This window comes from Scardinius erythrophthalmus (genome assembly GCF_964197995.2).
Source record: "Scardinius erythrophthalmus genome assembly, chromosome: 9".
Taxonomy (NCBI): domain Eukaryota; kingdom Metazoa; phylum Chordata; class Actinopteri; order Cypriniformes; family Leuciscidae; genus Scardinius; species Scardinius erythrophthalmus.
The window spans coordinates 857,501-884,180 of NC_138229.1; the positions used below are offsets into that span (position 1 = coordinate 857,501).

General features: G+C 42.5%; 1 protein-coding gene across 1 annotated transcript in view; it reads left to right on the top strand.

The window, feature by feature from the left end:
• The window catches only part of cbarpa (CACN subunit beta associated regulatory protein a), a gene marked incomplete at both ends in the record, with an annotated part of 31,815 nt that extends 7,533 nt beyond the window's left edge, over positions 1-24,282 (top strand). Inside the window, 8 exons of the mRNA XM_081375578.1 lie at positions 2,462-2,607; positions 10,684-10,745; positions 13,161-13,326; positions 13,990-14,161; positions 15,222-15,359; positions 19,802-19,988; positions 21,704-21,899; positions 22,800-24,282. Coding sequence (XP_081231704.1) covers positions 2,462-2,607; positions 10,684-10,745; positions 13,161-13,326; positions 13,990-14,161; positions 15,222-15,359; positions 19,802-19,988; positions 21,704-21,899; positions 22,800-24,282 — 2,550 coding nt within the window. The remainder of the gene's footprint in view (positions 1-2,461; positions 2,608-10,683; positions 10,746-13,160; positions 13,327-13,989; positions 14,162-15,221; positions 15,360-19,801; positions 19,989-21,703; positions 21,900-22,799) is intronic.
• Between the last annotated feature and the right edge of the window lie 2,398 nt (positions 24,283-26,680).

The following is a 26,680-nucleotide window of genomic DNA, read 5'->3' on the forward strand; positions in this document are numbered from 1 at the left end:
TTATGTACAGTCATCATCGCTTATTAATCAATCATCTCTCACAAAGTTAATTGTGTTATCCAGCGCTGTTGAGACACTGACAAACCATCAGATGTCTCCAGTACATTCTGTTACCAGTTACCAGACAGATGAATTATGTATATTTAATGAAGTTACAGTATATTACAATATTCTAGAGTGGTAAACCGGGATAGTTAACCCATGAAATGAATCATTTACTAGTTCCCATGTCATTCAAACAGTATATGGACAAAAATAACACTTTTCTCAAAACATCTGCGTTTCATGGCCCTGCTCCACTGAAGAAAGTAAGTCATACAGGTGATGTTGAGTAAACGATGATATGATCATTTTGGGGTGAATTATGCCTTTAATCTGACAGCATAGTGGCATAGAAAGTTTCTAAAGCAGCTTCACAGTAATAAACAGGAAAATAACAGAATCAATGATGCAAACTTGATCAAACATGAGACAAATTCATATTCAGCTGTAAAGCGGCACTAGAAGACAATAGAGCCAGTGTTCAGATCAGCGGTGTTGAGTCAGTAAAGGGGCTCTATCTCACTCCCAGCGCAATTGACTTCATATAGCGACGCATGTGTCATTCCTATTCTGCACCCGACGCACAGCGGACTCTTCCCTCCACAGACGCACGTCGGTAAATTAGGGAATGAACTTGCGCTCCCGGGGGCGGTTCAGGGAAAAGAGGAGGCGTGTTCCGGCGCAAACGTTCCCTGGTGCTATTTTGCAGTTTCAGAAAACAATTCCTCCACTGACCAGGAGAAACCTCGTCTAAAGTCAGCGGCGCGTTATTCAGATGCTATTTTAAGGGCACATGCTTGGCCATAATGTAGCGTGTGCACAACACACACACACTTTGTTTCTCTCATCTACACACAGAAGCAGCAGTTCTCATTTTAGAAAACCATACATTATTACAAGGAACAATATTTCCACACGAGGGAAATCATTGTTGTGTCCATGAAGATGTGAAAAATAGGCATAAATCAAATTTACCCAAGTTATCATACGCCTGTTTAACCGAAGCTAATCTGGGTGTGTTTCTCCATCCCCAATGTCACTTCTCTGTGTTTTACGGCCCTGACGAGAACGTCTGTCTCCTCGGCTGTGAACCGCTCCTGGCAAATCCGCCGTTATAATAGCAATCCGCCATGGAACAAGCACGCCTGCTCTTAAAGGGAATGTGAGATGATGCTCTGGTTTATTTTACGTTACGCCCAAACCACACCTATGAGTAATGAAGCAACTTCAGACCAACACATTTTAGATTTGCGAGACCCGCCCACAAAGTTACTTGCGTTTCGCGCTTGATACTTGCGTTTCAGGTCGTCAAAAAAGGGCCCATGGTGTCTATGTTGCAAAGTTTTTGTTCTATTGTATTAAGAGATTTGACTCAAGTTACAAATACAATAAAAAGCGAGTGATCAAGCGTAGCGTCAGTTCTGTCAGGTCTCGTTAGTCAAGCTCTCGTCAGTAGCCGCGTTTCCATTACCCTTCAAATTGCGCGAATTGAAATTGCGAATTGAAAATACGCCCAATGGAAACAAGTCAATTTCGCAAAAACTCCCATTTATCTCAAAACAGTTTTTCCGCTCGCATGAGGGGGTGTTTCAGGCAATTCAAAAAATAAATATTTCTCAAAATTGCAATGAAAACAGTTTTTGCGCATTTACAGTCACCTGACGTAGATGAGGCGATGTGTTTGGACAGAATACGAGACAGAGTTCTTTATTAAATTCATAAAAGACAAAAGAATTACAGGAATAATGGATTCTAAACCTCAAATAAATGCCATAATCAGCAGAGATGAGGGAGAAACACCCAGAAACCCCTCATGTGGGCCGCTCACAGTATAATGGTCTTTCCTTGCCATTAATGCTTGGAAACACACACACATCTCCTTCCATTAATAATAATAATGTCTAGTGCGGTACGTGGCTGTTATACATATAAACTTACCAACGTCCGTTGCCATGATTTTTGGAATGACTTATCGCGAGAGGAAAAAATTAAGTTTTAGTCGCATAACATCGGTTAATGGAAATGCCGTCATTTCACAATAGTTTTTTATCGAATGACCCTCCTCCCTCCCCAGCTCCACCTGTCTCCGGTCAGGATTTAGCTGATTCCCCTTCGAAATCCCCTTCGTTGTTCATTAAAATCTTTATTAATCAATGATATCTGCAATACATTTATGTTGGTTCTGTTCTGTTTACCCTGAGGAGGGTTATTGCGGCTCTTATCCATGCTAAGCTAACCAGAACAGAACCAGACCGATCCAAACTGTATGCTAACTGTCAATCGTATCTGACGATAGTGGACCTGACAGAACTGCGGTTTCTTGTGTGTTCTGAAGGGTTTCCTCACGTCTCTGAATACACAGAAAGAATAGTCACAGAAAGCTAGCTTGACGCTGATCTCACGCGCGTGTGTGTTCCAGGATGTTCCTCTGGTGTCGGGCTCTCAGGAGAACTACGTGCTTCTGCTGGTGATGGTGTGTGTGTTCGCCGGCGGGACGCTGATGGTTCTGTCCGTTCTGCTGGTCTTCTGTCACCGATGCTGTCGAGGAGAGCGACGATACTCCAGGTCAACATCCACACAACACGAAAACCTCAACATTCGTTCACACACTCACGAGACACACAGATATTCCGGTCAATATCGGGTCTATCAGCACACAATCCTCTCGGCCGTCACTTTTTTCACAGGAAATACTGGACTAAAACTTGTTCATCGGCACATATAGTGTGTGTGTTCACAAACTTTATTACACGGCTCTGTGGAATACTTGGTTCTGATTGGTCAATCGCTCCATCCAGCGGGATATTATTCCCAGATAACAGAACACAGAAACACAGACTCATCCGGGTCACTGAAGTCAGCAGTGCTACACACTCAATATACACTCGCTACACACTACACACTCGCTACACACTCAATATACACTCGCTACACACTCAATATACACTCGCTACACACTACACACTCGCTACACACTCAATATACACTCGCTACACACTCAATATACACTCGCTACACACTCAATATACACTCGCTACACACTACACACTCACTACACACTCAATATACACTCGCTACACACTCAATTTACACTCGCTACACACTCAACATACACTCGCTACACACTCAATATACACTCGCTACACACTCGCTACACACTCAATATACACTCGCTACACACTCAATATACACTCGCTACAGACTCGCTACACACTCAATATACACTCGCTACACACTCACTATACACTCGCTACACACTCATATACACTCGCTACACACTCAATATACACTCGCTACACACTCATATACACTCGCTACACACTCAATATACACTCGCTACACACTCACTATACACTCGCTACACACTCAATATACACTCGCTACACACTCGCTACACACTCAATATACACTCGCTACACACTCAATATACACTCGCTACACACTCATATACACTCGCTACACACTCAATATACACTCGCTACACACTCAATATACACTCGCTACACACTCGCTACACACTCAATATACACTCACTACACATTCCCTACACACTCGCTACACACTCAATATACACTCGCTACACACTCGCTACACATTCCCTACACACTCAATATACACTCGCTACACACTCACTATACACTCGCTACACACTCATATACACTCGCTACACACTCAATATACACTCGCTACACACTCATATACACTCGCTACACACTCATATACACTCGCTACACACTCAATATACACTCGCTACACACTCATATACACTCGCTACACACTCAATATACACTCGCTACACACTCATATACACTCGCTACACACTCAATACACACTCGCTACACACTCGCTAGGAACGGTTTTCCTCGTGGAAGTTTTGCTTTTGGTGAGCTGATAAAATATTAAAACTCAGTCAAATCAATATTTTGTGTACAGTTATTTAATTACGCCATCCAGTATCGTGGACTCACTCTCTCTCGTTTCATCCAAACGTAGCGGCGGCCATTTTGTGACTATTGTTTTGTTCACTGTTGGATTATAAGAAACAAACAGGTACGATTTTAAAACAGTTTAATCTGAAATCAATATCTCTGATCTCCATAATTATTTATGTGGTGGAATGCTGTGTAATAAGTGTTATGACTGTATACAGTATCTCTTAAATGTCCGTCTAGTTTGATCTCGCCGCTGAAAGTTGCTCTCTCTGCGAAGCTCTGCGTTTAAAGAGCTACACTGCAAAAAATGCTTTTCTTACTTAGTATTTTTGTCTTGTTTCCAGTCCAAATATCAAACATTTTTTAAATCAAGATCCATTTACTAAAGTAGTAAAATGACATAAGATATTAAGTCTTGTTTTCTGGGGAAATAAATAAAAATGAATTGAGTTTTGCTTAAAACAAGCAAAATTATCTGTTTGAATTAACATTATTTTTCTCACCACATTGGCAGATCATTTTAGACTGGAAACAAGACAAAAATACTAAGTAAGAAAAGCATTTTTTGCAGTGTAATAAAATATTTAAACTCAGATCAATATTTCGTGTCTAATTATTTACTTATGTGGCAAGTGGCCGTGTAATAAGAGGATAATGTACATCCAGCCGGTTGTTATCTCAGAATAAACCCCTTCAGGTGTGTGTGTGTGTGTGTGTGTGTGTGTGATCTCAGAATAAACCCCTTCAGGTGTGTGTGTGTGATCTCAGAATAAACCCCTTCAGGTGTGTGTGTGTGTGTGTGTGTGTGTGTGTGTGTGTGTGTGTGTGTGTGTGTGTGTGTGATCTCAGAATAAACCCCTTCAGGTGTGTGTGTGTGTGTGTGTGTGTGTGTGTGTGTGTGTGTGTGTGTGTGTCATTGTGTGTGTGATCTCAGAATAAACCCCTTCAGGTGTGTGTGTGTGTGTGTGTGTGTGTGTGTGATCTCAGAATAAACCCCTTCAGGTGTGTGTGTGTGATCTCAGAATAAACCCCTTCAGGTGTGTGTGTGTGTGTGTGTGTGTGTGTGTGTGTGTGTGTGTGTGTGTGTGTGATCTCAGAATAAACCCCTTCAGGTGTGTGTGTGTGTGTGTGTGTGTGTGTGTGTGTGTGTGTGTGTGTGTGTGTGTGTGTGTGTGTGTGTGTGTGTGTGTGTGTCATTGTGTGTGTGATCTCAGAATAAACCCCTTCAGGTGTGTGTGTGTGTGTGTGTGTGTGTGTGTGTGAGTGAGTGTGTTATCTCAGAATAAACCCCTTCAGGTGTGTGTGTGTGTGTGTGTGTGTGTGTGTGTGTGTGTGTGTGTGTGTGTGTGTGTGTGTGTGTGTGTATGTGTATGTGTGTGTTATCTCAGAATAAACCCCTTCAGGTGTGTGTGTGTGTGTGTGTGTGTGTGTGTGTGTGATCTCAGAATAAACCCCCTTCAGTGTGTGTGTGTGTGTGTGTGTGTGTGTGTGTGTGTGTGTGTGTGTGTGTGTGTGTGATATCTCAGAATAAACCCCCTTCAGGTGTGTGTGTGTGTGTGTGTGTGTGTGTGTGTGTGTGTGATCTCAGAATAAACCCCTTCAGGTGTGTGTGTGTGTGTGTGTGTGTGTGTGTGTGTGTGTGTGTGTGTGTGTGTGTGTGTGTGATCTCAGAATAAACCCCCTTCAGTTGTTTGTGTGTGTGTCAGTGATGCGCGGGTTGATCCGAAATGAGCGGTTACCCGCGGTTACGAGTCATCCAAAAATATTTTTAATGATATTCGGGTCGCGGTCGGTCGGGTCGTTTGAAATAAAGATGCCAATTAAACCTTTGTAATTGATATAGTTCTAGACACAATTTTCTATGAATACGTTTTAAATTCAATTTACACTTTATTGGCTGAATAACTGGCGCGAAGATGACGCACGAGCTCAGTCTGCAGATGGAGGCGGCAAGAGAAAAGGTGAAGACTGGGGAGTGGAAGCTCCGCAAATACACAAATAGAAAGAGCAAAGTGTGGGAGACATTTGCCGAAATAATGAAAGATGATGACCAAAGTGCTGGTTTTGTCATGTGTAGCCTACTTCTTGCGATGCTATTTACACATTTGATAACCACAAAACTGGCACGACCAACCAGGCACGGATAAAATTATCCAGTTTTGGATAAGCCAGACCAATTGTGGGTGGGCCTTAAATTAAAAACGTTAAATAAAAATAAAATAAAAAAACGTTATCCAATCACTGCTTAACCTAATAAAAAATATTGACTAATATAGCCTACTGTTATATTATCTGTGCGTATACATAATATAGATTTTAATAGCTTGATGCTCTTTAAATATTGTGTTGCATTGTAAAAGTAAATCCGCGATCGCTCTCCATGGTTCTGACCAAAGAAGAGCGCTTTGGAATCTCCATTATGCATATACCTGGGCTGCATTTTCCGATAACATTGTCTCTTAGCGCGCTGCGATAACTTAACTAAAGGTATACTACTGTACCACTAAAGGTATATCATTGCTAGGCGTCTTCAGGGCTATCATCCACTCGCGAGGCAGAGGCGCTGAGAGGCAGAGGCGCTGGCGCCCTCAACGGCGCTGTTTTTGGTAAAACATGATTTTGACGACTTCATTAAGTTTTGTTTTATAGAAAACTCTTTTTAAAATATTTTCGTTTTGTATAAATTGTATCTTAATTTTGATAAATGTTTTATCAATCAATTGCCCGTATTTATTAAATAAGAAGCAAATATATAGCAGGCAAAATAAGGCGCCGGTACGCGATCACTGCATGTGAACTGGAGGGCGCCGAAACTCAACTTGTGCCTCACAGATTTGATAAATATAGGCTATATATTACAGAAAGCTTGAAATGTCTACTTTTAAACGAAAATATTCAAACCAAAATAAATAGGCTATACTCTCTGATTATGTAGGCTAATCCATATGAAATGTGCATTTCTCTCTGGCGTTCATGGCGAGTCCGCAATCTCCGCATTGTCAACTTCATCTTTGCAGCGACACAGAAAACACCAGTTTATTACTAAACAATTAAATGTCTCCTTGCTAATTTAGACACATTCATAATCATTACTTTAACCGGTTCTTTGTGGCAAGCTATACGCGTGCGGTCATTACGCTTAATTCCTGTAGGCTAGCCTATTTAAGTAATTAATTTAATATAAATGAGCGATTTGTCCATATGGCTTAAATGAACAACTAGTCGACAAGAAAAAAAATTAGTCGGAGGTAGCCCTTATTCCACATATTTTCGAACCAGCAGGCCATCTGGGTTGGGCGAGCGACCATGAGCGGAGCGGAATATTCAGAGATGCGCTCTCCGCTCACGAGCTCTGATCGGAACAAACCCGAACCTCGCTGTCTGCTGAACTTGCGCAGAAACATCAAAATAGACATAGCCAGCTTTTTAAATTTGTTTTTAAAACTAAACATTTAGACTATTTTAGTACAAATTATGAGCTTATATCGACGATTTTTTATAATTCTTGACAAAATTAGAATATTAAGTTATAAGACGCTACGATGAGCATTATAGCTATACTTTAAAAAAAATGCGTGTCAGGAAGCGGGTCGGGTACAATATTTTCTTTTTTGTTTTTTGCGGTCCGAGTTGCGGGCGGGTTAGTTGAAAACGTCGGTCGGGTGCGGTTTGTTTATACATTGACCCGCGCATCACTGGTGTGTGTGTGTGTGTGTGTGTGCAGGGCAGGACTTAGGGTGGTGGGGGCCCCTGGGCTTGAGTCACTTTCGGGTCCTACCTTCTATACTGTACATTACTTTAAATAGAACAAAATGATACATACACAAGCTATGTATTAGAGCTACACAATTCTGGATAAACTGAGTATAAAAATACAGATCACGATTCTGAACAAACAACTAAACAAAATAACACAATTTATGTTAATTGCTGAAGTCTGTTAAAAATGTTTAATTAATCTGAATTATAAAAAAAATAAAAATAAAAAAAAACTTGGGTTTGAATGAATGATTCAATTCCTCAATCAAATGCACTTGTTTCATAGATGAATCAGCATTTTTGAACGAATCTCCTGAATGAACGATTCAATGACAAATGTTTTTTAAAAGTCATTTGTCGCCATCTGGTGGCGTAACAATATAATCGATCCAATCGTTACTTGAAGTGCTAAGCTACTACTTTCAAAAGGTGACTGGTACCATAGATAGACAGTGTTACATGTTAAAAAACGTAATAATTTATTTATATGACCACTGATTGAAGCTTGAAAAAGTTTTTTCCAATAAATAAATAATGATTAAAAAAGTTCAAAGTAATCATAAGTTTATTGCAATGCACAAATGTCTTGGTCAGAATGAGGATAAAACACTTATTTACCTGGAAAACATGTGTTTTGATTGTGGCATTTCTTTGAGATTTAGAATCCAGTATTCCTATAGGCTAATTATTGTTTCTTTTATGAATTTAATGAAGAACTCTGTCTCGTATTCTGTCCAACCGATCCATGTAGGCTATTTTGTGTCCATTCGTTTTTCCTTTTTTAACCCGTAATTGAAAAACGAAAAATGAACAGTTGTTGTCTTTTTAAAGCGCAAAGTTGAACACCAACATTTTAATTTGAACTGGCTACACCAGCTGCTACGCAAAAAAGTAAATATCGACGAATTTTCAGATTTTTGTTTATGACTTTTTGCCCCTTTATTAAACATTTAAAATATTCACAAATTAATATGGAAAACATGTCGATTTTACTGGTTTCAAAGGCCAAATTAGAACCTGAAATTGATGTTTTTCCCGCAGTGCGGAGAAGAGCCATTAATATTATTAATAAACTATTGCTTTGGCTAAAATCACATCTCCATCTTCGCTGTTAAGCAGATGCGCTTTTAGAGAGAAATGCACATTTCATACAGATTAATCAGAAGGTATTAGCTTTCGATTCGAATTTGTTCATTTTAAAGTGGACATTTCAAGCTTTAGCCTACACAGGCTATATTTTGTTTCAGTTCTCGAGCTCCAGTTTACGGAGATCATGAAAGTGCGTCTGATTGTTTTCTTTTATTTTACAAAAGCACAACGTTTTCTTGTTATTGTGAGTTTACACAAATAAAAGTAGTTGGGAATAATGTATTATTATTTTCTGTATGACCAGAAATGATAGAGTATTTTAAGTTGTTTCCACTGTTGATAGGAAAATGCAAGTGTTCGCGCCCATGCCGTGCCATGCAGTGCGCGCTCCACACTCAGCTTTGTTCCTTTTTTGCATAAAAGCGTCTTCTAAATATAGCCTATTAAATGTTATAATTAAATAATATAAAATTATTATTATTTGCGTAGCTATACATGGACCTCGAACACACTGCGTCTTCTAAGTCAGGTGACTGTAAATGCGCAAAAACTGTTTCCATTGCAGTTTTGCGAAATATTCCTTTATCGAATTGCCTGAAAAACCACCTCATGCGAGCGTAAACATTTTTTTTTTTAGATAAACGGGAGTTTTTGCGAAATTGACTTGTTTCCATTGTGTTTTATTTTCAATTTCAATTTGCGCAATTTGAAGGGTAATGGAAACGCGGCTACTGTCTAATGCAGACAGGTTTTTTTCAACGGTTCGGCAGTAAACGAGGCACTAGCCTACGTAACTGCCAATAACCATCGCTATCAGCAAACCTAAATTATATTTTTCATTGCAGGGCAGGGCCAGGTAACAATGCTAGACCAATCAACAAACTTTAAATGAAAAATTAAATAACTGACATATTATTGAAAAAATCAAACGTAAACGGGCGGGGCCCCCTATTGGGCGGGGCCCATGGGCTTGAGCCCAGTCAAGCCCAATGGTAAGTCCGGCCTTGTGTGTGTGTGTGTGTGATCTCAGAATAAACCCTTTCAGGTGTGTGTGTGTGTGTGTGTGATCTCAGAATAAACCCTTTCAGGTGTGTGTGTGTGTGTGTGTGTGTGTGTGATCTCAGAATAAACCCTTTCAGGTGTGTGTGTGTGTGTGTGTGTGTGTGTGTGTGTGTGTATTATCTCAGAATAAACCCCCTTCAGGTGTGTGTGTGTGTGGGTGTGTGTGTGGGTGATCTCAGAATAAACCCCTTTCAGTTGTGTGTGTGTGTGTGTGTGTGTGTGTGTGTTATCTCAGAATAAACCCCCTTCAGGTGTGTGTGTGTGTGTGTTATCTCAGAATAAACCCCTTTCAGTTGTGTGTGTGTGTGTGTGTGTGTGTGTGTGTGTGTGTGTGTTATCTCAGAATAAACCCCCTTCAGTTGTGTGTGTGTGTGTGTGTGTGTGTGTGTGTGTTATCTCAGAATAAACCCCCTTCAGTTGTGTGTGTGTGTGTGTGTGTGTGTGTGTGTGTGTGTGTGTGTGTGTGTGTTATCTAAGAATAAACCCCCTTCAGGTGTGTGTGTGTGTGTGTGATCTCAGAATAAATCCCCTTCAGTTGTGTGTGTGTGTGTGTGTGTTATCTCAGAATAAACCCCCTTCAGGTGTGTGTGTGTGTGATCTCAGAATAAATCCCCTTCAGTTGTGTGTGTGTGTGTGTTATCTCAGCATAAACCCCTACAGATACCTATTCTGATATAACAACCGGCTGGATGAACATTATCTCTTACTTTAAACAAATCAATACATCTCAGATGCCTGAGTGCAACGGATGAATACGCTCACATTATGATGTTGTTGTTTGTGTTTGTGTGATGTTCAGAGCCAGTGATGACCTGGAGAAAACCAACACTACATACGTCGAGGAGAGTCAGCCGACTCAAGGTGAACATGCTTTACAACCAGACGATTCACTGAGCGATTCACTGAGCGATTCACAGACGATTCACTGAGTGATTCACAGACGATTCACTGAGCGATTCACTGAGCGATTCACTGAGTGATTCACAGACGATTAACTGAGCGATTCACAGACGATTCACTGAGCGATTCACTGAGTGATTCACAGACGATTCACTGAGCGATTCACTGAGCGATTCACTGAGCGATTCACAATCAGTGAATCCAGTCACGCTATCAGGAGATTCTGGTGGTCAGTTTTGTACTGTTAAGAAATTTAAATAGGAATCGTTTTTATTTTGTTCTATATAGGAAGTGTTTTTTTTCTATTAAGAGATTAAATTTACATTTAATAATTTAGCAGATGCTTTTATTCAAAGCGACTTACAAATGAGGAGAGCGATAGAAGCGATCAAACCAACAATAGGGCAACAATACACACAGTATAAACAGATTAAATATGAATCAGTTTTGTTCTATTAAGAGATTTAAATATTGATTGGTTTTGTTCTATTAAGAGATTTAAATGTCGGTCAGTTTTGTTCAATGCGAGAGTAAACAATTCTCAAAAAACATCAGTGAAGATTCGATCAATTGTCTGAAGTGAAAAATAGCATGTTTCAAAGAGTCTGAAGTGAATTTAACAAATCCCAAATTTAATTAGCAGTCATTTAAGCCTCAATATTGATAAATATAGGGTCAGTGTTGGATGTAATGCAGTTATTACAGTTTTTTACAATCACTTTGTTACTATTTTCAGAACCTTGATGTCGTTTTTCAAAACTCTAGACACAAAACTCAAAACGGTTATCACTTGTAACACAGGCTGTCTAATGTTCAAAACATTGCATTGTGCATTCACATCTTTAAAGAAATCTTGCACTTGCACAATCATTGGTTCAAAAAAACTAATTTACTGTGAAATACCATTGAGACATAACTATAGATCACCCACACACAAGCAACTGATAGTTTCATTGTGTCATTGTTCGTACAATCATTAAATATTGTAGAACAAAATAGGTGATACAGGTTTCATTATGGCACTACATGTACAGTAAATACATCTCTGTAAAAGCACTGCAGTAGTAGAGAGAATACTACAGACACAGTGGAATCATTGAACAAAGTTTGTAATATATTGATGCAAAACACTACAGTACAATCACAACATAGGTTTATTTGAATCAAAGCAAAAATAATTAGCTATGAAATAGAAAAGAAAAGACAGTACTGTAAAACATCAAATGCAGTGTTCCTCAACTTGCTTGCTTGTACTGTAAGAAACAGAACAGGAGTGATTACTGTACTTCTACATTGTCATCAACTCTGTGTTGTGGATTTGGCCACAGGTTCTCATCTACATCACAATGGATGTTTTCATTAGCCAAAATATTAGGCTACATCCATGGATAGTGTAGTCTAATTGGTTCATGCTCCACGCTACAGTAATTGGTGGCAATGAATCTCGTTATCTTGAAACTTTCATGATTTACTGTAAACATGGAAGATTGTTTGTCTGTTTCCATACAACTATGCATTAAGAGTAATGCAACAGTAACATCATTTTGAGCAGTTGTATCAATTGATAGTTAGATCAATGTAAGGAAATGAATAGACACTCATTTGAAATGTAATGTGTGAATTGCCTTTTGAAATAGTAGTACTGTGATGTTAAGTTGTGTCATATTGAACAGGTGATTTTTGTTGAATGAACAAATGATCTAAGTTTTATGTGTATTGTATCCAAGCAATTGAGAAAAGGGTTAGAGTTTTGAAAAATGTGCATTTTGATCATTGGTTGTGAGTTTTGTGTCTAGAGTTGTGAAAAATGACATCAAGGTTCTGAAAATAGTAACAAAGTGATTGTAAAAAACTGTAATTACTGTAATATAATTACTTTTCCCTTGAAAAAGTAAAGTAGGGGATTACTCTTAATCTTTCTGTGATTTGATTACAGTTACTTCTGATGTAATGGCATTAAATACTATATAGACTATAGAACAATTCTATATAAAATGTAACGTCTAATGTTAAAATGTATGTTTTTTAATGTAACCTTTGATTTAACCTTTAAATACTTTGGTCAGTTCAGAAATAATTTATGCAATTTTATAATATTTATTTGAAAGAATTAAAAGAGCAGTTTCATGTCTATCCTTGTGTTGTTCAACAGTTAGAGGGTGATATAGGATTTAGAAAGTAATAAGTAATGCAATACTTTTAAAAGAGCATAATTAGCACCGTAATCTAATTACACTGTTGAAGGTGTAATTAGCTAGTAATTAATTACTTGTTTAGAGTAACTCACCCAACACTGTATACTAGGGTATATGATCATCGTCCTCCTGAAAAGAGAAACCAGTGTGCATTATTGAGGTTTCTCTTCTTCTTCTTTAGACATCACCATCAGACTCGAGAGTGGTGATTCGCTGTCCACTTCCGGTTGTCATGGTGATACGAACACGGATCACTTCCTGTCTGCGTCCCTCACCGGGCGACGGGTCTCTTTCAACGAGGCCGCCATGTTTGAGCAGAGCGCCAAAGACCAGGAGAAAGGTCGAAGGTCAGACACGGTTCCTTAACCTTTCACTTCTAATAATTTGGTCAGTTCAAAAATTATTTATGCACTTTTATATTCAAGTCAAGTCACCTTTATTTATACAGCGCTACATATATATATATATATATTTGTTTTTTCTGTTTAGTTTATACGCTGATATAGTTATGGTTCTCGGTGTGAAAACAAGCCTTTCAACTTGAACTCATATTGGTGAATGAAGAGGAGCTCTACACTAGCGCTGCACGATTAATCACAATGAAACCGCACGCGATTTAGCAAAGGCTGCGATTATTCTATGCACAGTTTGTCAGTGCAGCGGCTGATCGGTAGTGAATGCACCATGTGACCACCAGAGGGCGTCTCACACACACACTCTTGTTTGGAAAGATGTTTGACGCGTGTTTCTTTTTCAAATGCACGTTATAAGCGACTCAAACTCAGTGCTTTCAGAGTGAGCCGCGTTTACTGAGCCGTACGTCACTGACAAGCTGCACATTATAACCACAGCCTTTGCCATTTCATAATCGCTATAAGCCAAATCGGTTTAAGTACAATTACATGTAAATTTTGATTAATCATGCAGCCCTACTCTATACTGATCCTCTCTCTCTCTCTCTCTCTCTCTCTCTCTCTCTCTCTCTCTCTCTCTCTCTCTCTCTCTCTCAGGTACACACTCACAGAAGGAGACTTCCATCACCTGAAGAAAGCTCGTCTCACACACCTGCACATCCCGGCGCCGGCGCTGAAGATCCTCACCATCATTGAGTGCGATTCCCCGGAGAACAGCGTGACGGTCACCGAACAGCCCTCAACACACCCGTCACTCTCCATATTCCAGGTGACACACACACCTCACGCCTTCAGTCTAAAGTTCACTATCGAAATAAAGTGTAACCAATATTTTATTTGTGTATTTTCTCAATGACAGTGATACAGCATTAGTGGATAATACTGACAAAAGAAACCCTCTGGAGCTCTTCTTCGCGTGTCAATTTTTATTGATTTTTTTGTCAATGAAATGAATGTACTATATTTTAGTTTGATAATGTTTTTTATTTCATATTTTGTATTTTTAGGGGATTTTTTATATTTACGCTACATTTATAATCCATTTATTCACTTTTTGAGCTTAGACCTGAAAATTACATTTCCAGCTTAAACTGTGGTAAATCTTGAACGCTTTAGAGCGACAGACTCTAAGAGTTTTATCTCTTTTCAAAGACGACACTTGGCAGATTATTGCTGAAGTGAAAACACTAACAGAATTTTATGCGTATTATTATGAAAAATGCACAAAAATTCTATTTTCAATTTTTATATAAAATGCATATTTTCAAAATCACATTTTACTTTAAAACTGCAATAAAATCAAAGCCATAAATTCAAAGCCAAAAAATCTAAACAAGTTGTGTTCCAAATTTGAGGATGATATCTAAACAAAAAGATCTTTCAGTGAGATTTTGTTAGGCTGCAGTACCAAACGCTTCCACTAGAGGAAATTCGTCTAATTTTTGAAGTGGGACTATTTCTTTCAGGACCATTTAACCTTTTCGAATCATGTCCGTGATTTGTTTGTGTGTTCACACAGTAAGTGCCAAAACCTTTACTAAGTTTCATACCATTCAAATAAAGTAAAAAATTCTAAAAAAAACTAAACGTAAAATCAAAAATGCTAAACTTACTTGCATTGATAGTCAATGGATTCTGGGATCAACTTCTCCATAAAGGATGGATGCAATACTGAGTTAGAATTTGTCCAAAGGTTTCTTTATCACACTGGTCATATTCTGGAGTCTGATGCACACGATGCCTTAAAATGCAGCCTATGTAGTCTGTGCACTAGGTTGAGGAGCAGAGCAAATAAAAATGTGTGTGTGTGTGTGTGTGTGTGTGTGCAGCCAGCTGAGGGCCCCGTGCCGGAGGCTCCAGGATTGTGGATCAGTCAAAGCCCCAGCTGTGCTCTTCCCGGAGACACACTCAACTCCACCCTGAACAGCAGCGCAGAACACACCGGCAAACCTGTCCGATCACAAACCGTGAGTCACTGCGATCATCACTGCTAAGAAACCCAAGAACGCTGCAGTACGTTTCATTTGGTGACATAATGAACTAACAACAACAATTCATAGTTGGCAGTCATGTGACTGGTGTGGAGACATGCAGGGGTGCAACTACCCAGTGTCAGAGGGCTATGCAGCAACAATTTTATAACCAATGAAACAATGCCTTTATGTTAAAGCAGATGGAGAGTTTGGAAACACTTGAAGTGCCTTAATGTTGAGTATTTTGATAATGGTTTTCTATGGAAAAACGTGTGTGTTTATATTTTGCTTGCCTGTACATAGTTTGGGGAGTGGCTACTGTAGCAGATGGAGAGTTTGGGGAGTGGCTACTGTAGCAGATGGAGAGTTTGGGGAGTGGCTACTGTAGAGGATGGAGAGTTTGGGGGAGGGGCTACTGTAGCAGAAGGAGAGTTTGGGGAGGGGCTACTGTAGCAGAAGGAGAGTTTGGGGAGTGGCTACTGTAGCAGATGGAGAGTTTGGGGAGTGGCTACTGTAGCAGAAGGAGAGTTTGGGGAGTGGCTACTGTAGCAGAAGGAGAGTTTGGGGAGGGGCTACTGTAGCAGAAGGAGAGTTTGGGAAGGGGCTACTGTAGCATATGGAGAGTTTGGGAAGGGGCTACTGTAGCAGATGGAGAGTTTGGGGAGTGGCTACTGTAGCATATGGAGAGTTTGGGGAGTGGCTACTGTAGCAGATGGAGAGTTTGGGGAGTGGCTACTGTAGCAGATGGAGAGTTTGGGGAGGGGCTACTGTAGCAGATGGAGAGTTTGGGGAGGGGCTACTGTAGCAGATGGAGAGTTTGGGGAGTGGCTACTGTAGCAGATGAAGAGTTTGGGGAGTGGCTACTGTAGCAGATGGAGAGTTTGGGGAGGGGCTACTGTAGCAGATGGAGAGTTTGGTGGAGTGGCTTCTGTAGTAGATGGAGAGTTTGGGGGAGTGGCTACTGTAGCAGATGGAGAGTTTGGGGAGGGGCTACTGTAGCAGATGGAGAGTTTGGGGAGTGGCTACTGTAGCAGATGAGAGTTTGGGGGAGTGGCTTCTGTAGTAGATGGAGAGTTTGGGGGAGTGGCTACTGTAGTAGATGGAGAGTTTGGGGGAGGGGCTACTGTAGCAGATGGAGAGTTTGGGAAGGGGCTACTGTAGCAGATGGAGAGTTTGGGAAGGGGCTACTGTAGCAGATGGAGAGTTTGTGAAGTGGCTACTGTAGCAGATGGAGAGATTGGTGGAGTGGCTACTGTAGCAGATGGAGAGTTTGGGGAGGGGCTACTGTAGCAGATGGAGAGTTTGGGGAGGGGCTACTGTAGCAGATGGAGAGTTTGGGGGAGGGGCTACTGTAGCAGATGGAGAGTTTGGGGAGGGGCTACTGTAGCAGATGGAGAGTTTGGGGAGGGGCTACTGTAGCAGATGGAGAGTTTGGTGGAGTGGCTACTGTAGCAGATGGAGAGTTTGGGGAGGGGCTACTGTAGAGATGGAGAGTTTGGGGGAGGGGCTACTGTAGCAGATGGAGAGTTTGGTGGAGTGGCTACTGTAGCAGATGGAGAGTTTGGGGGAGTGGCTACTGTAGCAGATGGAGAGTTTGGGGAGGGGCTACTGTAGCAGATGGAGAGTTTGGGGGAGGGGCTACTGTAGCAGATGGAGAGTTTGGTGGAGTGGCTACTGTAGCAGATGGAGAGTTTGGGGGAGTGGCTACTGTAGCAGATGGAGAGTTTGGGGAGGGGCTACTGTAGCAGATGGAGAGTTTGGGGAGGGGCTACTGTAGCAGATGGAGAGTTTGGTGGAGTGGCTACTGTAGCAGATGGAGAGTTTGGGGAGGGGCTACTGTAGCAGATGGAGAGTTTGGTGGAGTGGCTACTGTAGCAGATGGAGAGTTTGGGGGAGTGGCTACTGTAGCAGATGGAGAGTTTGGGGAGTGGCTACTGTAGCAGATGGAGAGTTTGGGGAGGGGCTACTGTAGCAGATGGAGAGTTTGGTGGAGTGGCTACTGTAGCAGATGGAGAGTTTGGTGGAGTGGCTACTGTAGCAGATGGAGAGTTTGGTGGAGTGGCTACTGTAGCAGATGGAGAGTTTGGTGGAGTGGCTACTGTAGCAGATGGAGAGTTTGGGGGAGTGGCTACTGTAGCAGATGGAGAGTTTGGGGAGGGGCTACTGTAGCAGATGGAGAGTTTGGGGAGGGGCTACTGTAGCAGATGGAGAGTTTGGTGGAGTGGCTACTGTAGCAGATGGAGAGTTTGGTGGAGTGGCTACTGTAGCAGATGGAGAGTTTGGTGGAGTGGCTACTGTAGCAGATGGAGAGTTTGGGGGAGTGGCTACTGTAGCAGATGGAGAGTTTGGGGAGGGGCTACTGTAGCAGATGGAGAGTTTGGTGGAGTGGCTACTGTAGCAGATGGAGAGTTTGGTGGAGTGGCTACTGTAGCAGATGGAGAGTTTGGGGAGGGGCTACTGTAGCAGATGGAGAGTTTGGGGGAGTGGCTACTGTAGCAGAAGGAGAGTTTGGGGGAGTGGCTACTGTAGCAGAAGGAGAGTTTGGGGGAGTGGCTACTGTAGCAGATGGAGAGTTTGGGGAGGGGCTACTGTAGCAGATGGAGAGTTTGGGGAGTGGCTACTGTAGCAGATGGAGAGTTTGGGGAGTGGCTACTGTAGCAGATGGAGAGTTTGGGGAGTGGCTACTGTAGCAGATGGAGAGTTTGGGGAGGGGCTACTGTAGAGATGGAGAGTTTGGGGGAGGGGCTACTGTAGCAGATGGAGAGTTTGGTGGAGTGGCTACTGTAGCAGATGGAGAGTTTGGGGGAGGGGCTACTGTAGCAGATGGAGAGTTTGGGGAGGGGCTACTGTAGCAGATGGAGAGTTTGGGGGAGGGGCTACTGTAGCAGATGGAGAGTTTGGTGGAGTGGCTACTGTAGCAGATGGAGAGTTTGGGGGAGTGGCTACTGTAGCAGATGGAGAGTTTGGGGAGGGGCTACTGTAGCAGATGGAGAGTTTGGGGAGGGGCTACTGTAGCAGATGGAGAGTTTGGTGGAGTGGCTACTGTAGCAGATGGAGAGTTTGGGGAGGGGCTACTGTAGCAGATGGAGAGTTTGGTGGAGTGGCTACTGTAGCAGATGGAGAGTTTGGGGGAGTGGCTACTGTAGCAGATGGAGAGTTTGGGGAGGGGCTACTGTAGCAGATGGAGAGTTTGGTGGAGTGGCTACTGTAGCAGATGGAGAGTTTGGTGGAGTGGCTACTGTAGCAGATGGAGAGTTTGGGGAGTGGCTACTGTAGCAGATGGAGAGTTTGGGGGAGGGGCTACTGTAGCAGATGGAGAGTTTGGTGGAGTGGCTACTGTAGCAGATGGAGAGTTTGGTGGAGTGGCTACTGTAGCAGATGGAGAGTTTGGTGGAGTGGCTACTGTAGCAGATGGAGAGTTTGGGGGAGTGGCTACTGTAGCAGATGGAGAGTTTGGTGGAGTGGCTACTGTAGCAGATGGAGAGTTTGGTGGAGTGGCTACTGTAGCAGATGGAGAGTTTGGGGGAGTGGCTACTGTAGCAGATGGAGAGTTTGGGGAGGGGCTACTGTAGCAGATGGAGAGTTTGGGGAGGGGCTACTGTAGCAGATGGAGAGTTTGGTGGAGTGGCTACTGTAGCAGATGGAGAGTTTGGTGGAGTGGCTACTGTAGCAGATGGAGAGTTTGGTGGAGTGGCTACTGTAGCAGATGGAGAGTTTGGGGGAGTGGCTACTGTAGCAGATGGAGAGTTTGGGGAGGGGCTACTGTAGCAGATGGAGAGTTTGGTGGAGTGGCTACTGTAGCAGATGGAGAGTTTGGTGGAGTGGCTACTGTAGCAGATGGAGAGTTTGGGGAGGGGCTACTGTAGCAGATGGAGAGTTTGGGGGAGTAGCTACTGTAGCAGAAGGAGAGTTTGGGGGAGTGGCTACTGTAGCAGAAGGAGAGTTTGGGGGAGTGGCTACTGTAGCAGATGGAGAGTTTGGGGAGGGGCTACTGTAGCAGATGGAGAGTTTGGGGAGTGGCTACTGTAGCAGATGGAGAGTTTGGGGAGTGGCTACTGTAGCAGATGGAGAGTTTGGGGAGTGGCTACTGTAGCAGATGGAGAGTTTGGGGAGTGGCTACTGTAGCAGATGGAGAGTTTGGGGAGTGGCTACTGTAGCAGATGGAGAGTTTGGGGAGGGGCTACTGTAGCAGGATTAGAGTTTGGGGAGTGGCTACTGTAGCAGATGGAGAGTTTGTGGAGTGGCTACTGTAGCAGATGGAGAGTTTGGGGAGGGGCTACTGTAGCAGATGGAGAGTTTGAGAGCATTATACCACCCCTTTAATTACGTTTGATTAAGGATTGTAATATGAGCCAGATGTTTTCCTGAGATTCAGCCATGTTACCTGTGACCATCTTCACTTCCACCATCTGCTCACTCCTGGTTTTCCTCTCCAGATTGAGGTGATGAGCAGAAGCCTGCTGATGGACAGAGATGTCACTTCCTGTCCAGCTCAGGGAACCGTGTTCCACTGCCTGTCTAAGCTCAGACGCCACGCCAGCCTGGAGGGAGCGGGTCCGTTCTTCAGCGTCAAGAAATGGAGACTCGACACCATCCAGAGAGCAGCGAGTCTTGATATGAGAGGTGAAATATCATTTAATTATTAAATAACTAATTCCTAATAATAAGTATATAATAATTAAAGCTGCAGTCCGTAACTTTTTTGGGTTAAAAATAATCCAAAATAATTTGAGCAAGTACATAACCAGCCAGTGTTCAACACTCTCTGCTTGCCGTAGCTCGATTCAAAATGGTAAGCTTGTAATAATGTTTTTAATTCCAGTGGTACTGGTGGAGTTCTGCGGGAAATCCGAGCATGTCTTTGCGTCATTACGTCACATCTGTACACATAAAGAAGAGTCTCGGCTAGTAGCCTATGAGTGTGAGGATGTTGGAGGTGGAGATTTATAGCCTTTTCTCACAGCACTTGATATAATTAAACTTATCAATTTGATGGCGGATCCAGAAATGGTTCAAACGACAATCACCAACTGGAGATTCGCCTGCTGTAAAATGCGAAAGACTTCGGACTTCGGAGTGGCTACAGAAAAAAAGAGACTGCAAAAGTGGATGTTACTTACTTGTTCAGAGGACATTTTCCAGTGAAAATTCTTATGTTGGTCATACTTCCAAAAAGTAGAATCTGTGATTGCGAATGCCAGGATCCACACCGGCAGCGACTGACAGCCGCACATTCTCCTCAAAACATTGGATTCATCAAGCTGTGCCATGCCGAGGCACAACCCACGTAAAGTTGATAATTCAAATAGAGATGGCGACAAAGAGGAAAAACTATGGACTGCAGCTTTAATAAACAAATAAATTAATTGAATAAACTGTCCATATGCGTTGATGTGAAAGTTGACTTCAGATCAAATTGTTCCTGCAGTTCAGTTTCATTAAACGCTCTTGTTGGCCGTTTTGTTTTCTGAAAGATGTTTCAAAGTTCTCGAAACTCTCGAAACTTAAACAATAATGATTCCTCATGATATGAGCTGCAATATTGCTCAGAAATCAATCACACAGTCCAAAGGCAGTCTCCTTAAACAATGAGAGCTTTTATTCAGCTCTGAATGAGCCTGGAGAAGAGGAATCGATACCAGATCAATACGGGGAGAGTAGCTCAGTCTAGTTAAAGTCACGTGTCAGTGACTGTTGTGAGATCTGATTGGCTCACAGACTTCAACCAAGAGTGCAGGACAAATCTGCTTCCTGATAAATGAATGATATGATAAATGAAATTAAATAATCACATTATTCTTCACCTGATGTGAAAGGTCAGTCAGTACTGCTGCTCATTTCCTGCTAATGAGCGTTAGATTGCATTACATGCGGTCATTAGGGAGGCCGAGGAGCTTCTTCACCATGTGAAAATAGTTGCATGGACTATTGTAATGCACTTTTTAATGTTTATTAGCAATTCACAATTCAGAATTGTTATTTCGAGACAGCAACATAGTATCGGCCCAGATCCGGTCCTGTCTGGGAAAAACGAGGATAATTTGTCGGTTGTCGTAGGAGAATCACTGCAGGACTGAGAGTCAAATCTTCTGACACTGCCAGAATTTCGTCGGAGGTAAAATTAGATCGCAACGGTCATTAATCAGCTGTCGGTGAACACGTCAAACTAATGATCAAAGATTTAAGATTTTAGCCTAGGATCAGAGGATTCTTTTAGGATTTGCAATATTTGTCTCAGACGGCCAAATCTCGGCCAAAATCGCACAGTGTGCTCCGGCTTAAGTCAACTAGAGTCATATGTGCATATTCTTACCTGGCTATTCCTGCTATTCTTTTAGGTTCTCCGAGGAGACGTGTGTTTCAGAGGCAGCGGGCGGCCAGTGAGACTCTGGATCAGGGAGAAGAAAACTTGCCGGTTGGAGTCGGGGACTTTCTGTTGCCAAAACCTCCCGCTCAGCCACAGACGGAGCCGCCGAGACGCCTCTCGGCCAGTTCTTTGGACACCAGTGCAGGAGCTCCTCAGGCCCTCTGCAGGTACAGTCACAATATCCCAAAGTTAGGGCAGGGTGTCCAATCCTGCAGGTTGGAACAAAAGTCCAGGATCAGGATTGAACACCCCTGAATTAAGGCAGGGTTCCCAGACAGCAATAGTGTCTGCCCAGATCTGGCCGACACTATGTTGCTGTCTGGGTTGTCCAATCCTGCTCCTGGAGGGCCAATGTCCTATAGAGTTTAGATCAAACCTGCCCAAACACGCTTGCCTGAATGTTTCTAGTAATCCTGAAAACCGTGATTAGATGGTTCAGGCATGTTTAAGCAGAGTTAGAGCAAAATATATTGACCCTTCAGGAGCAGAGTTGGACTTAGGGGATCTTTAGGCATCTTACCGTTTAATTTCAGGAGTCACAGTCCAATTCCAAAACAATCCTCGATGTAGAGTTATCAAAAGTACCGACTTCGGTACCAAGTCGGTACTAAAATTTAAAAAATGTGACGAAACCAGCATTTCCCTCTAGCATTTTGAGCGCTTTTGAATGAATTCTTAAACACCTCTGATTGGCCATTGTGTTGACATGCTCAACAAATATGTCTGTGATTGGCTACAATTATCAACAATGACATTTTTGAGGCTCTTCATCGAGCGCTTACACAGATACACCCAGGAAAGCGTTTGAAAGCAGCAGATATATTAGCTACGTCGATGTAAGCGGACCCGCTGTGTAGAGAGAAATGCCTCAATCTAAGCTAATAAACACATAACGGTGCATTATGTAAGGTCTTTATACACCACTGAAAACATAGTTATGTATATGATATTGCATCTCTGTCAACAAATCCTCCTAAGTATTACACACTGCACCTTTAATTACAATGTTTACTTTTCTGTGTGGGGAGTGTGTTGGCGATTGACATCATGTCTTTGCGCCCCTTCAGGTTAGAGGTAGAGGCTGTGATGGAGCTCAAACACAACACAGATGCAGTGGCCAAAGAGACGACTCCAGCGTTCCCCTCATTCCAGGAGATGGAGGACAGGGAAGAGATGATGGCAGGAGCTTCAGGAGAGTTTGGTCCACCGAGTCATCAGGAGAGTCTCGATCAGCCCAGCTTGTACCGGGACATCTGGAGTTTGAGAGCTTCTCTGGAACGGTACGCCTCCTCGGACCTGAGCAGCAACGACAGAGACTCCACTCGGAGCGACGCGGACAGCGTCTGTTCAGCCGGAGCGTCAAGATCAGGCGCCCCCAATTACCAGTCGCAAGACATCGATGACGACATGGACGGGGACGGTGAGCTTCCGTACGACGATGTGGTCCGGGACGCCGGGTTGAGGAGAAACGCACGGGACAGTGTAGATTCTGAGGGAGAGACGAACAACCGGAAGCTCCTGCAAATGGACAGCGGATACGCCTCCATCGAGGCTCCTTGCAAGGCTCCCGAGGAACTTAGGCTTTTCGGAAGTAGCTCTACGAAGACCGCATCCGAACGCAGACGCTTTTTCACCAATTCTGGCCGCAAAGGCACGGTTTGCGAGAGTTTTGAGGCACGAGTCTTTAGAGAGGAGCTGGAAGACGAGGCATCTGTAAGTTTGGCCCCCCAAGAAACACAACCCAGGCCTCGCTTCCGCCGACGAGACTACAGCATCGATGAGAAGACCGAGGCGCTGTTTAACGAATTCCTACGGCATGATCCCCAGTTCGACCAGCAGGGGTCACCCTCATTACGACACCGTCACCGTTCCCGTATTCATCTCCGGAAGCAATGGCAGCGTAGCAAACAATACAGCGATCCCGGAGCCGCTCGATACTCGCCATCCCTGGAGCGACAGCGCTGTTATCCGCTACGCCGAGGCGACAGCGCTAACTACCCCTTGGACACACGCTATCATAGTACCTTGCCTCGCATTGCTAGCGCGGCAGATGAGGAGGGAAGCGAAGGAGCGGCGGGTACAGAATCGCCCGAGCCGGAAACAGTCGGACCGGACCTGGAAGGTGCTGGTCCACCCTCGGGTGCTGGAAGTTCAGGTCCGGATCTGGAGGAAAACGCAAACAACAGCAGCAACAACACAAGCCGGCATTTCTTTTCATCACAACCGCTGGAAAACAGAGCGAGGGATTGTGGGATACTGGAGGACTTTGGGACAACTGCTAATCCCACAGACTCACATAAACATTCACGCATGGAGGTTGTGGACCGTGACGGGCCGCCAGTGACCACATTTAGCTCTCATTTGCATTCCCATACAGACACTCTCATGCCGGATTCGGACTATAAGCATCACACCTATACTGACATAAGTCCGTCAGACAAACTGGCATCCATGCTGGATGATCGGATCTACTCTAATCTGAGGACTCGAAGAGGAGGTCAAGAGTGTGTCGTGAACGTAAGCCGCACCTCAACCGATCTTGAAGAATAACGCGCCAAGAATGATAACTATAACCATAAAGTTTTAATAATCGCTCTAACTCTAGGAGAATAGCAAAGTCACGATAACGACACAGAGGAACAATATTGTTGGAGTTTTTTTGAACGATAAAAACATTGACAGCGAATCAGACTTTAAAGAGCTTGAGCATTTAAAGCGGCGTACGACAAAACCCCAGCATGCACTTATATTTAACAGAATGATATTGTCTGCTGGTGTGGACAGCATTATAGTTATTGTTATAGTTATCGTTCTTGTACAGAATAGTTTAGGTCAAGTTTTCACGAACTCCTTCTCCAGGGTGCTTGTGCTACTAATGTCATCATCGCGCAAAAAACAACTCAATCTAACAACACTGACGCAAAACAAAACTAAATCACGGCTATTATAGTTAACATTCGTCACACTGCACAATGGCTCCATGCGCTCTTTTTTTTTTACCCCCCACATTTTATTGATAAATATCCAAAGTGATCATTTATTATTTGGAATTTTATTTAACTACTAATTTAATAAATTATGTTAAAAGATGTTTTCATGAAGAATGGTAAAAGACTGTGATAGTGTGCGGACAGCTTGTGTAGTAACGCTTTCTGAGGAACAAGAGCAAACCTCACACTAGCTGCGTTTCCATTACCCTTCAAATTGCGCAAATTGAAATTGCGAATTGAAAATACGCCCAATGGAAACACGTCAATTTCGCAAAAACTCGAATTTATTGCAAAAAAGTTTTTCCGCTCGCATGAGGGGGTGTTTCAGGCAATTCAAAAAATAAATATTTCTCAAAATTGCAATGGAAACAGTTTTTGCGCATTTACAGTCACCTGACGTAGATGAGGCGATGTGTTTGGACAGAATACGAGACAGAGTTCTTTATTAAATTCATATAAGACAAAATAATTACAGGAATAATGGATTCTAAACCTCAAATAAATAACACAATCAAGACCTGGAAGCAGAAATGAGGGAGAAACACCCAGAAACACTCACAAGTATAATAAGGGTCGTTCCTCACCATTAATGCTTGGAAACACACACACATCTCCTTCCATTAATAATAATGGCCAGTGCAGTGGCTGGGATTAGTACATAAACCTACCAATGTCCGTTACCATGGTTTTTGGAATTATTTTACTTATCGCGTGAGGAAAAATGAAGTTTTAGTCGCATAACATCAGTTAATGTAAACGCCGTAATTTCGCAATAGTTTTTTGTCGACATTTAGAAAAAAATCGCAAACGTTTTGCGTAAATCTGTAATGGAAACGCGCCTATTGAGAGAAGTGACAATAACTCTACTTGAGTAGAACATGACACAAGATGAATACAAGCGTGGTGCATGCTGGGAACAGTAGCAATAATTAGGTGAGGTGTGTCATTTTTGGATATTAATATACCTTCTTGTAACCCAGTTGAGTGCAAGTGCAAGTCACTGACCAATGGAAAACAGTCTTTATTTTAGGGAGTCTGTTTAGTGACTGTAATTACAAACTTCACCTTTAAAATACGAGTTTGAGTAGTACGGATGCATCCATACTAACCCAGGGGGAAATGCTGGAAAACCTCAACTGAACTTCATCTCCTCTTCTAAGGGACTCTAGATCCACACACTGATCTGCGGTCAAAGAAACGTCCACTGTGAAACCGTTTCAGAAATCAGCTCGGGTCATTTCTGATCAAACCAATCTAGATCACACGTTCTGTGATGTGACGAACCATGACGGCTGAGATCTGATACCATCACCGATCCTTATATATCCCACAATGCACTGTCCAGAACATTTCAAGTCCTCGTTACTAAATCATTAATGCTAAGAATCCCAAACAGCTACATAGTGTCGACCCACATCTGGAATCCATGTTTACCAGATGTGGGCCGGATCTGGGCCAAAACAGTGTTGCATTCTGGGATATCAGCCGCAATATCTCCGGTTTCATATCATACATGACACATTTATGACCATAGTTGTACTGTGACTTTCAGATCTTGTTTAGCATCGGAGAACGCAGGGTAGGTTGTGGGAACTTGTATATACATGTACATCTACATCACTCTGAATTGTCATTTTAGAATTATGATTCCTTTGCAATAAAGGTAATTTTGTTGGTTTTATGCAAAAATCATGTTTATTGTGAAAAAAAAAAACCATGAAAAAATCAGGTTGACTGATTTAAATCACAAAGCAAATGAGACGTACATGTTTGTTGAATTAAATTATCTTTTTATTTAAACAACAATGACTCAAAATATTTGTAAAAATATGCTATTTTTTTTGTAAACAGAAAAGATTCCTTTAAAAATGCTCATGGTAAACCATTACTTTAACCTCCAAATACTGGCCTATAGCAGACTGACAGATGCATGTTGGGTAGTTTGACCGGTTAGATTC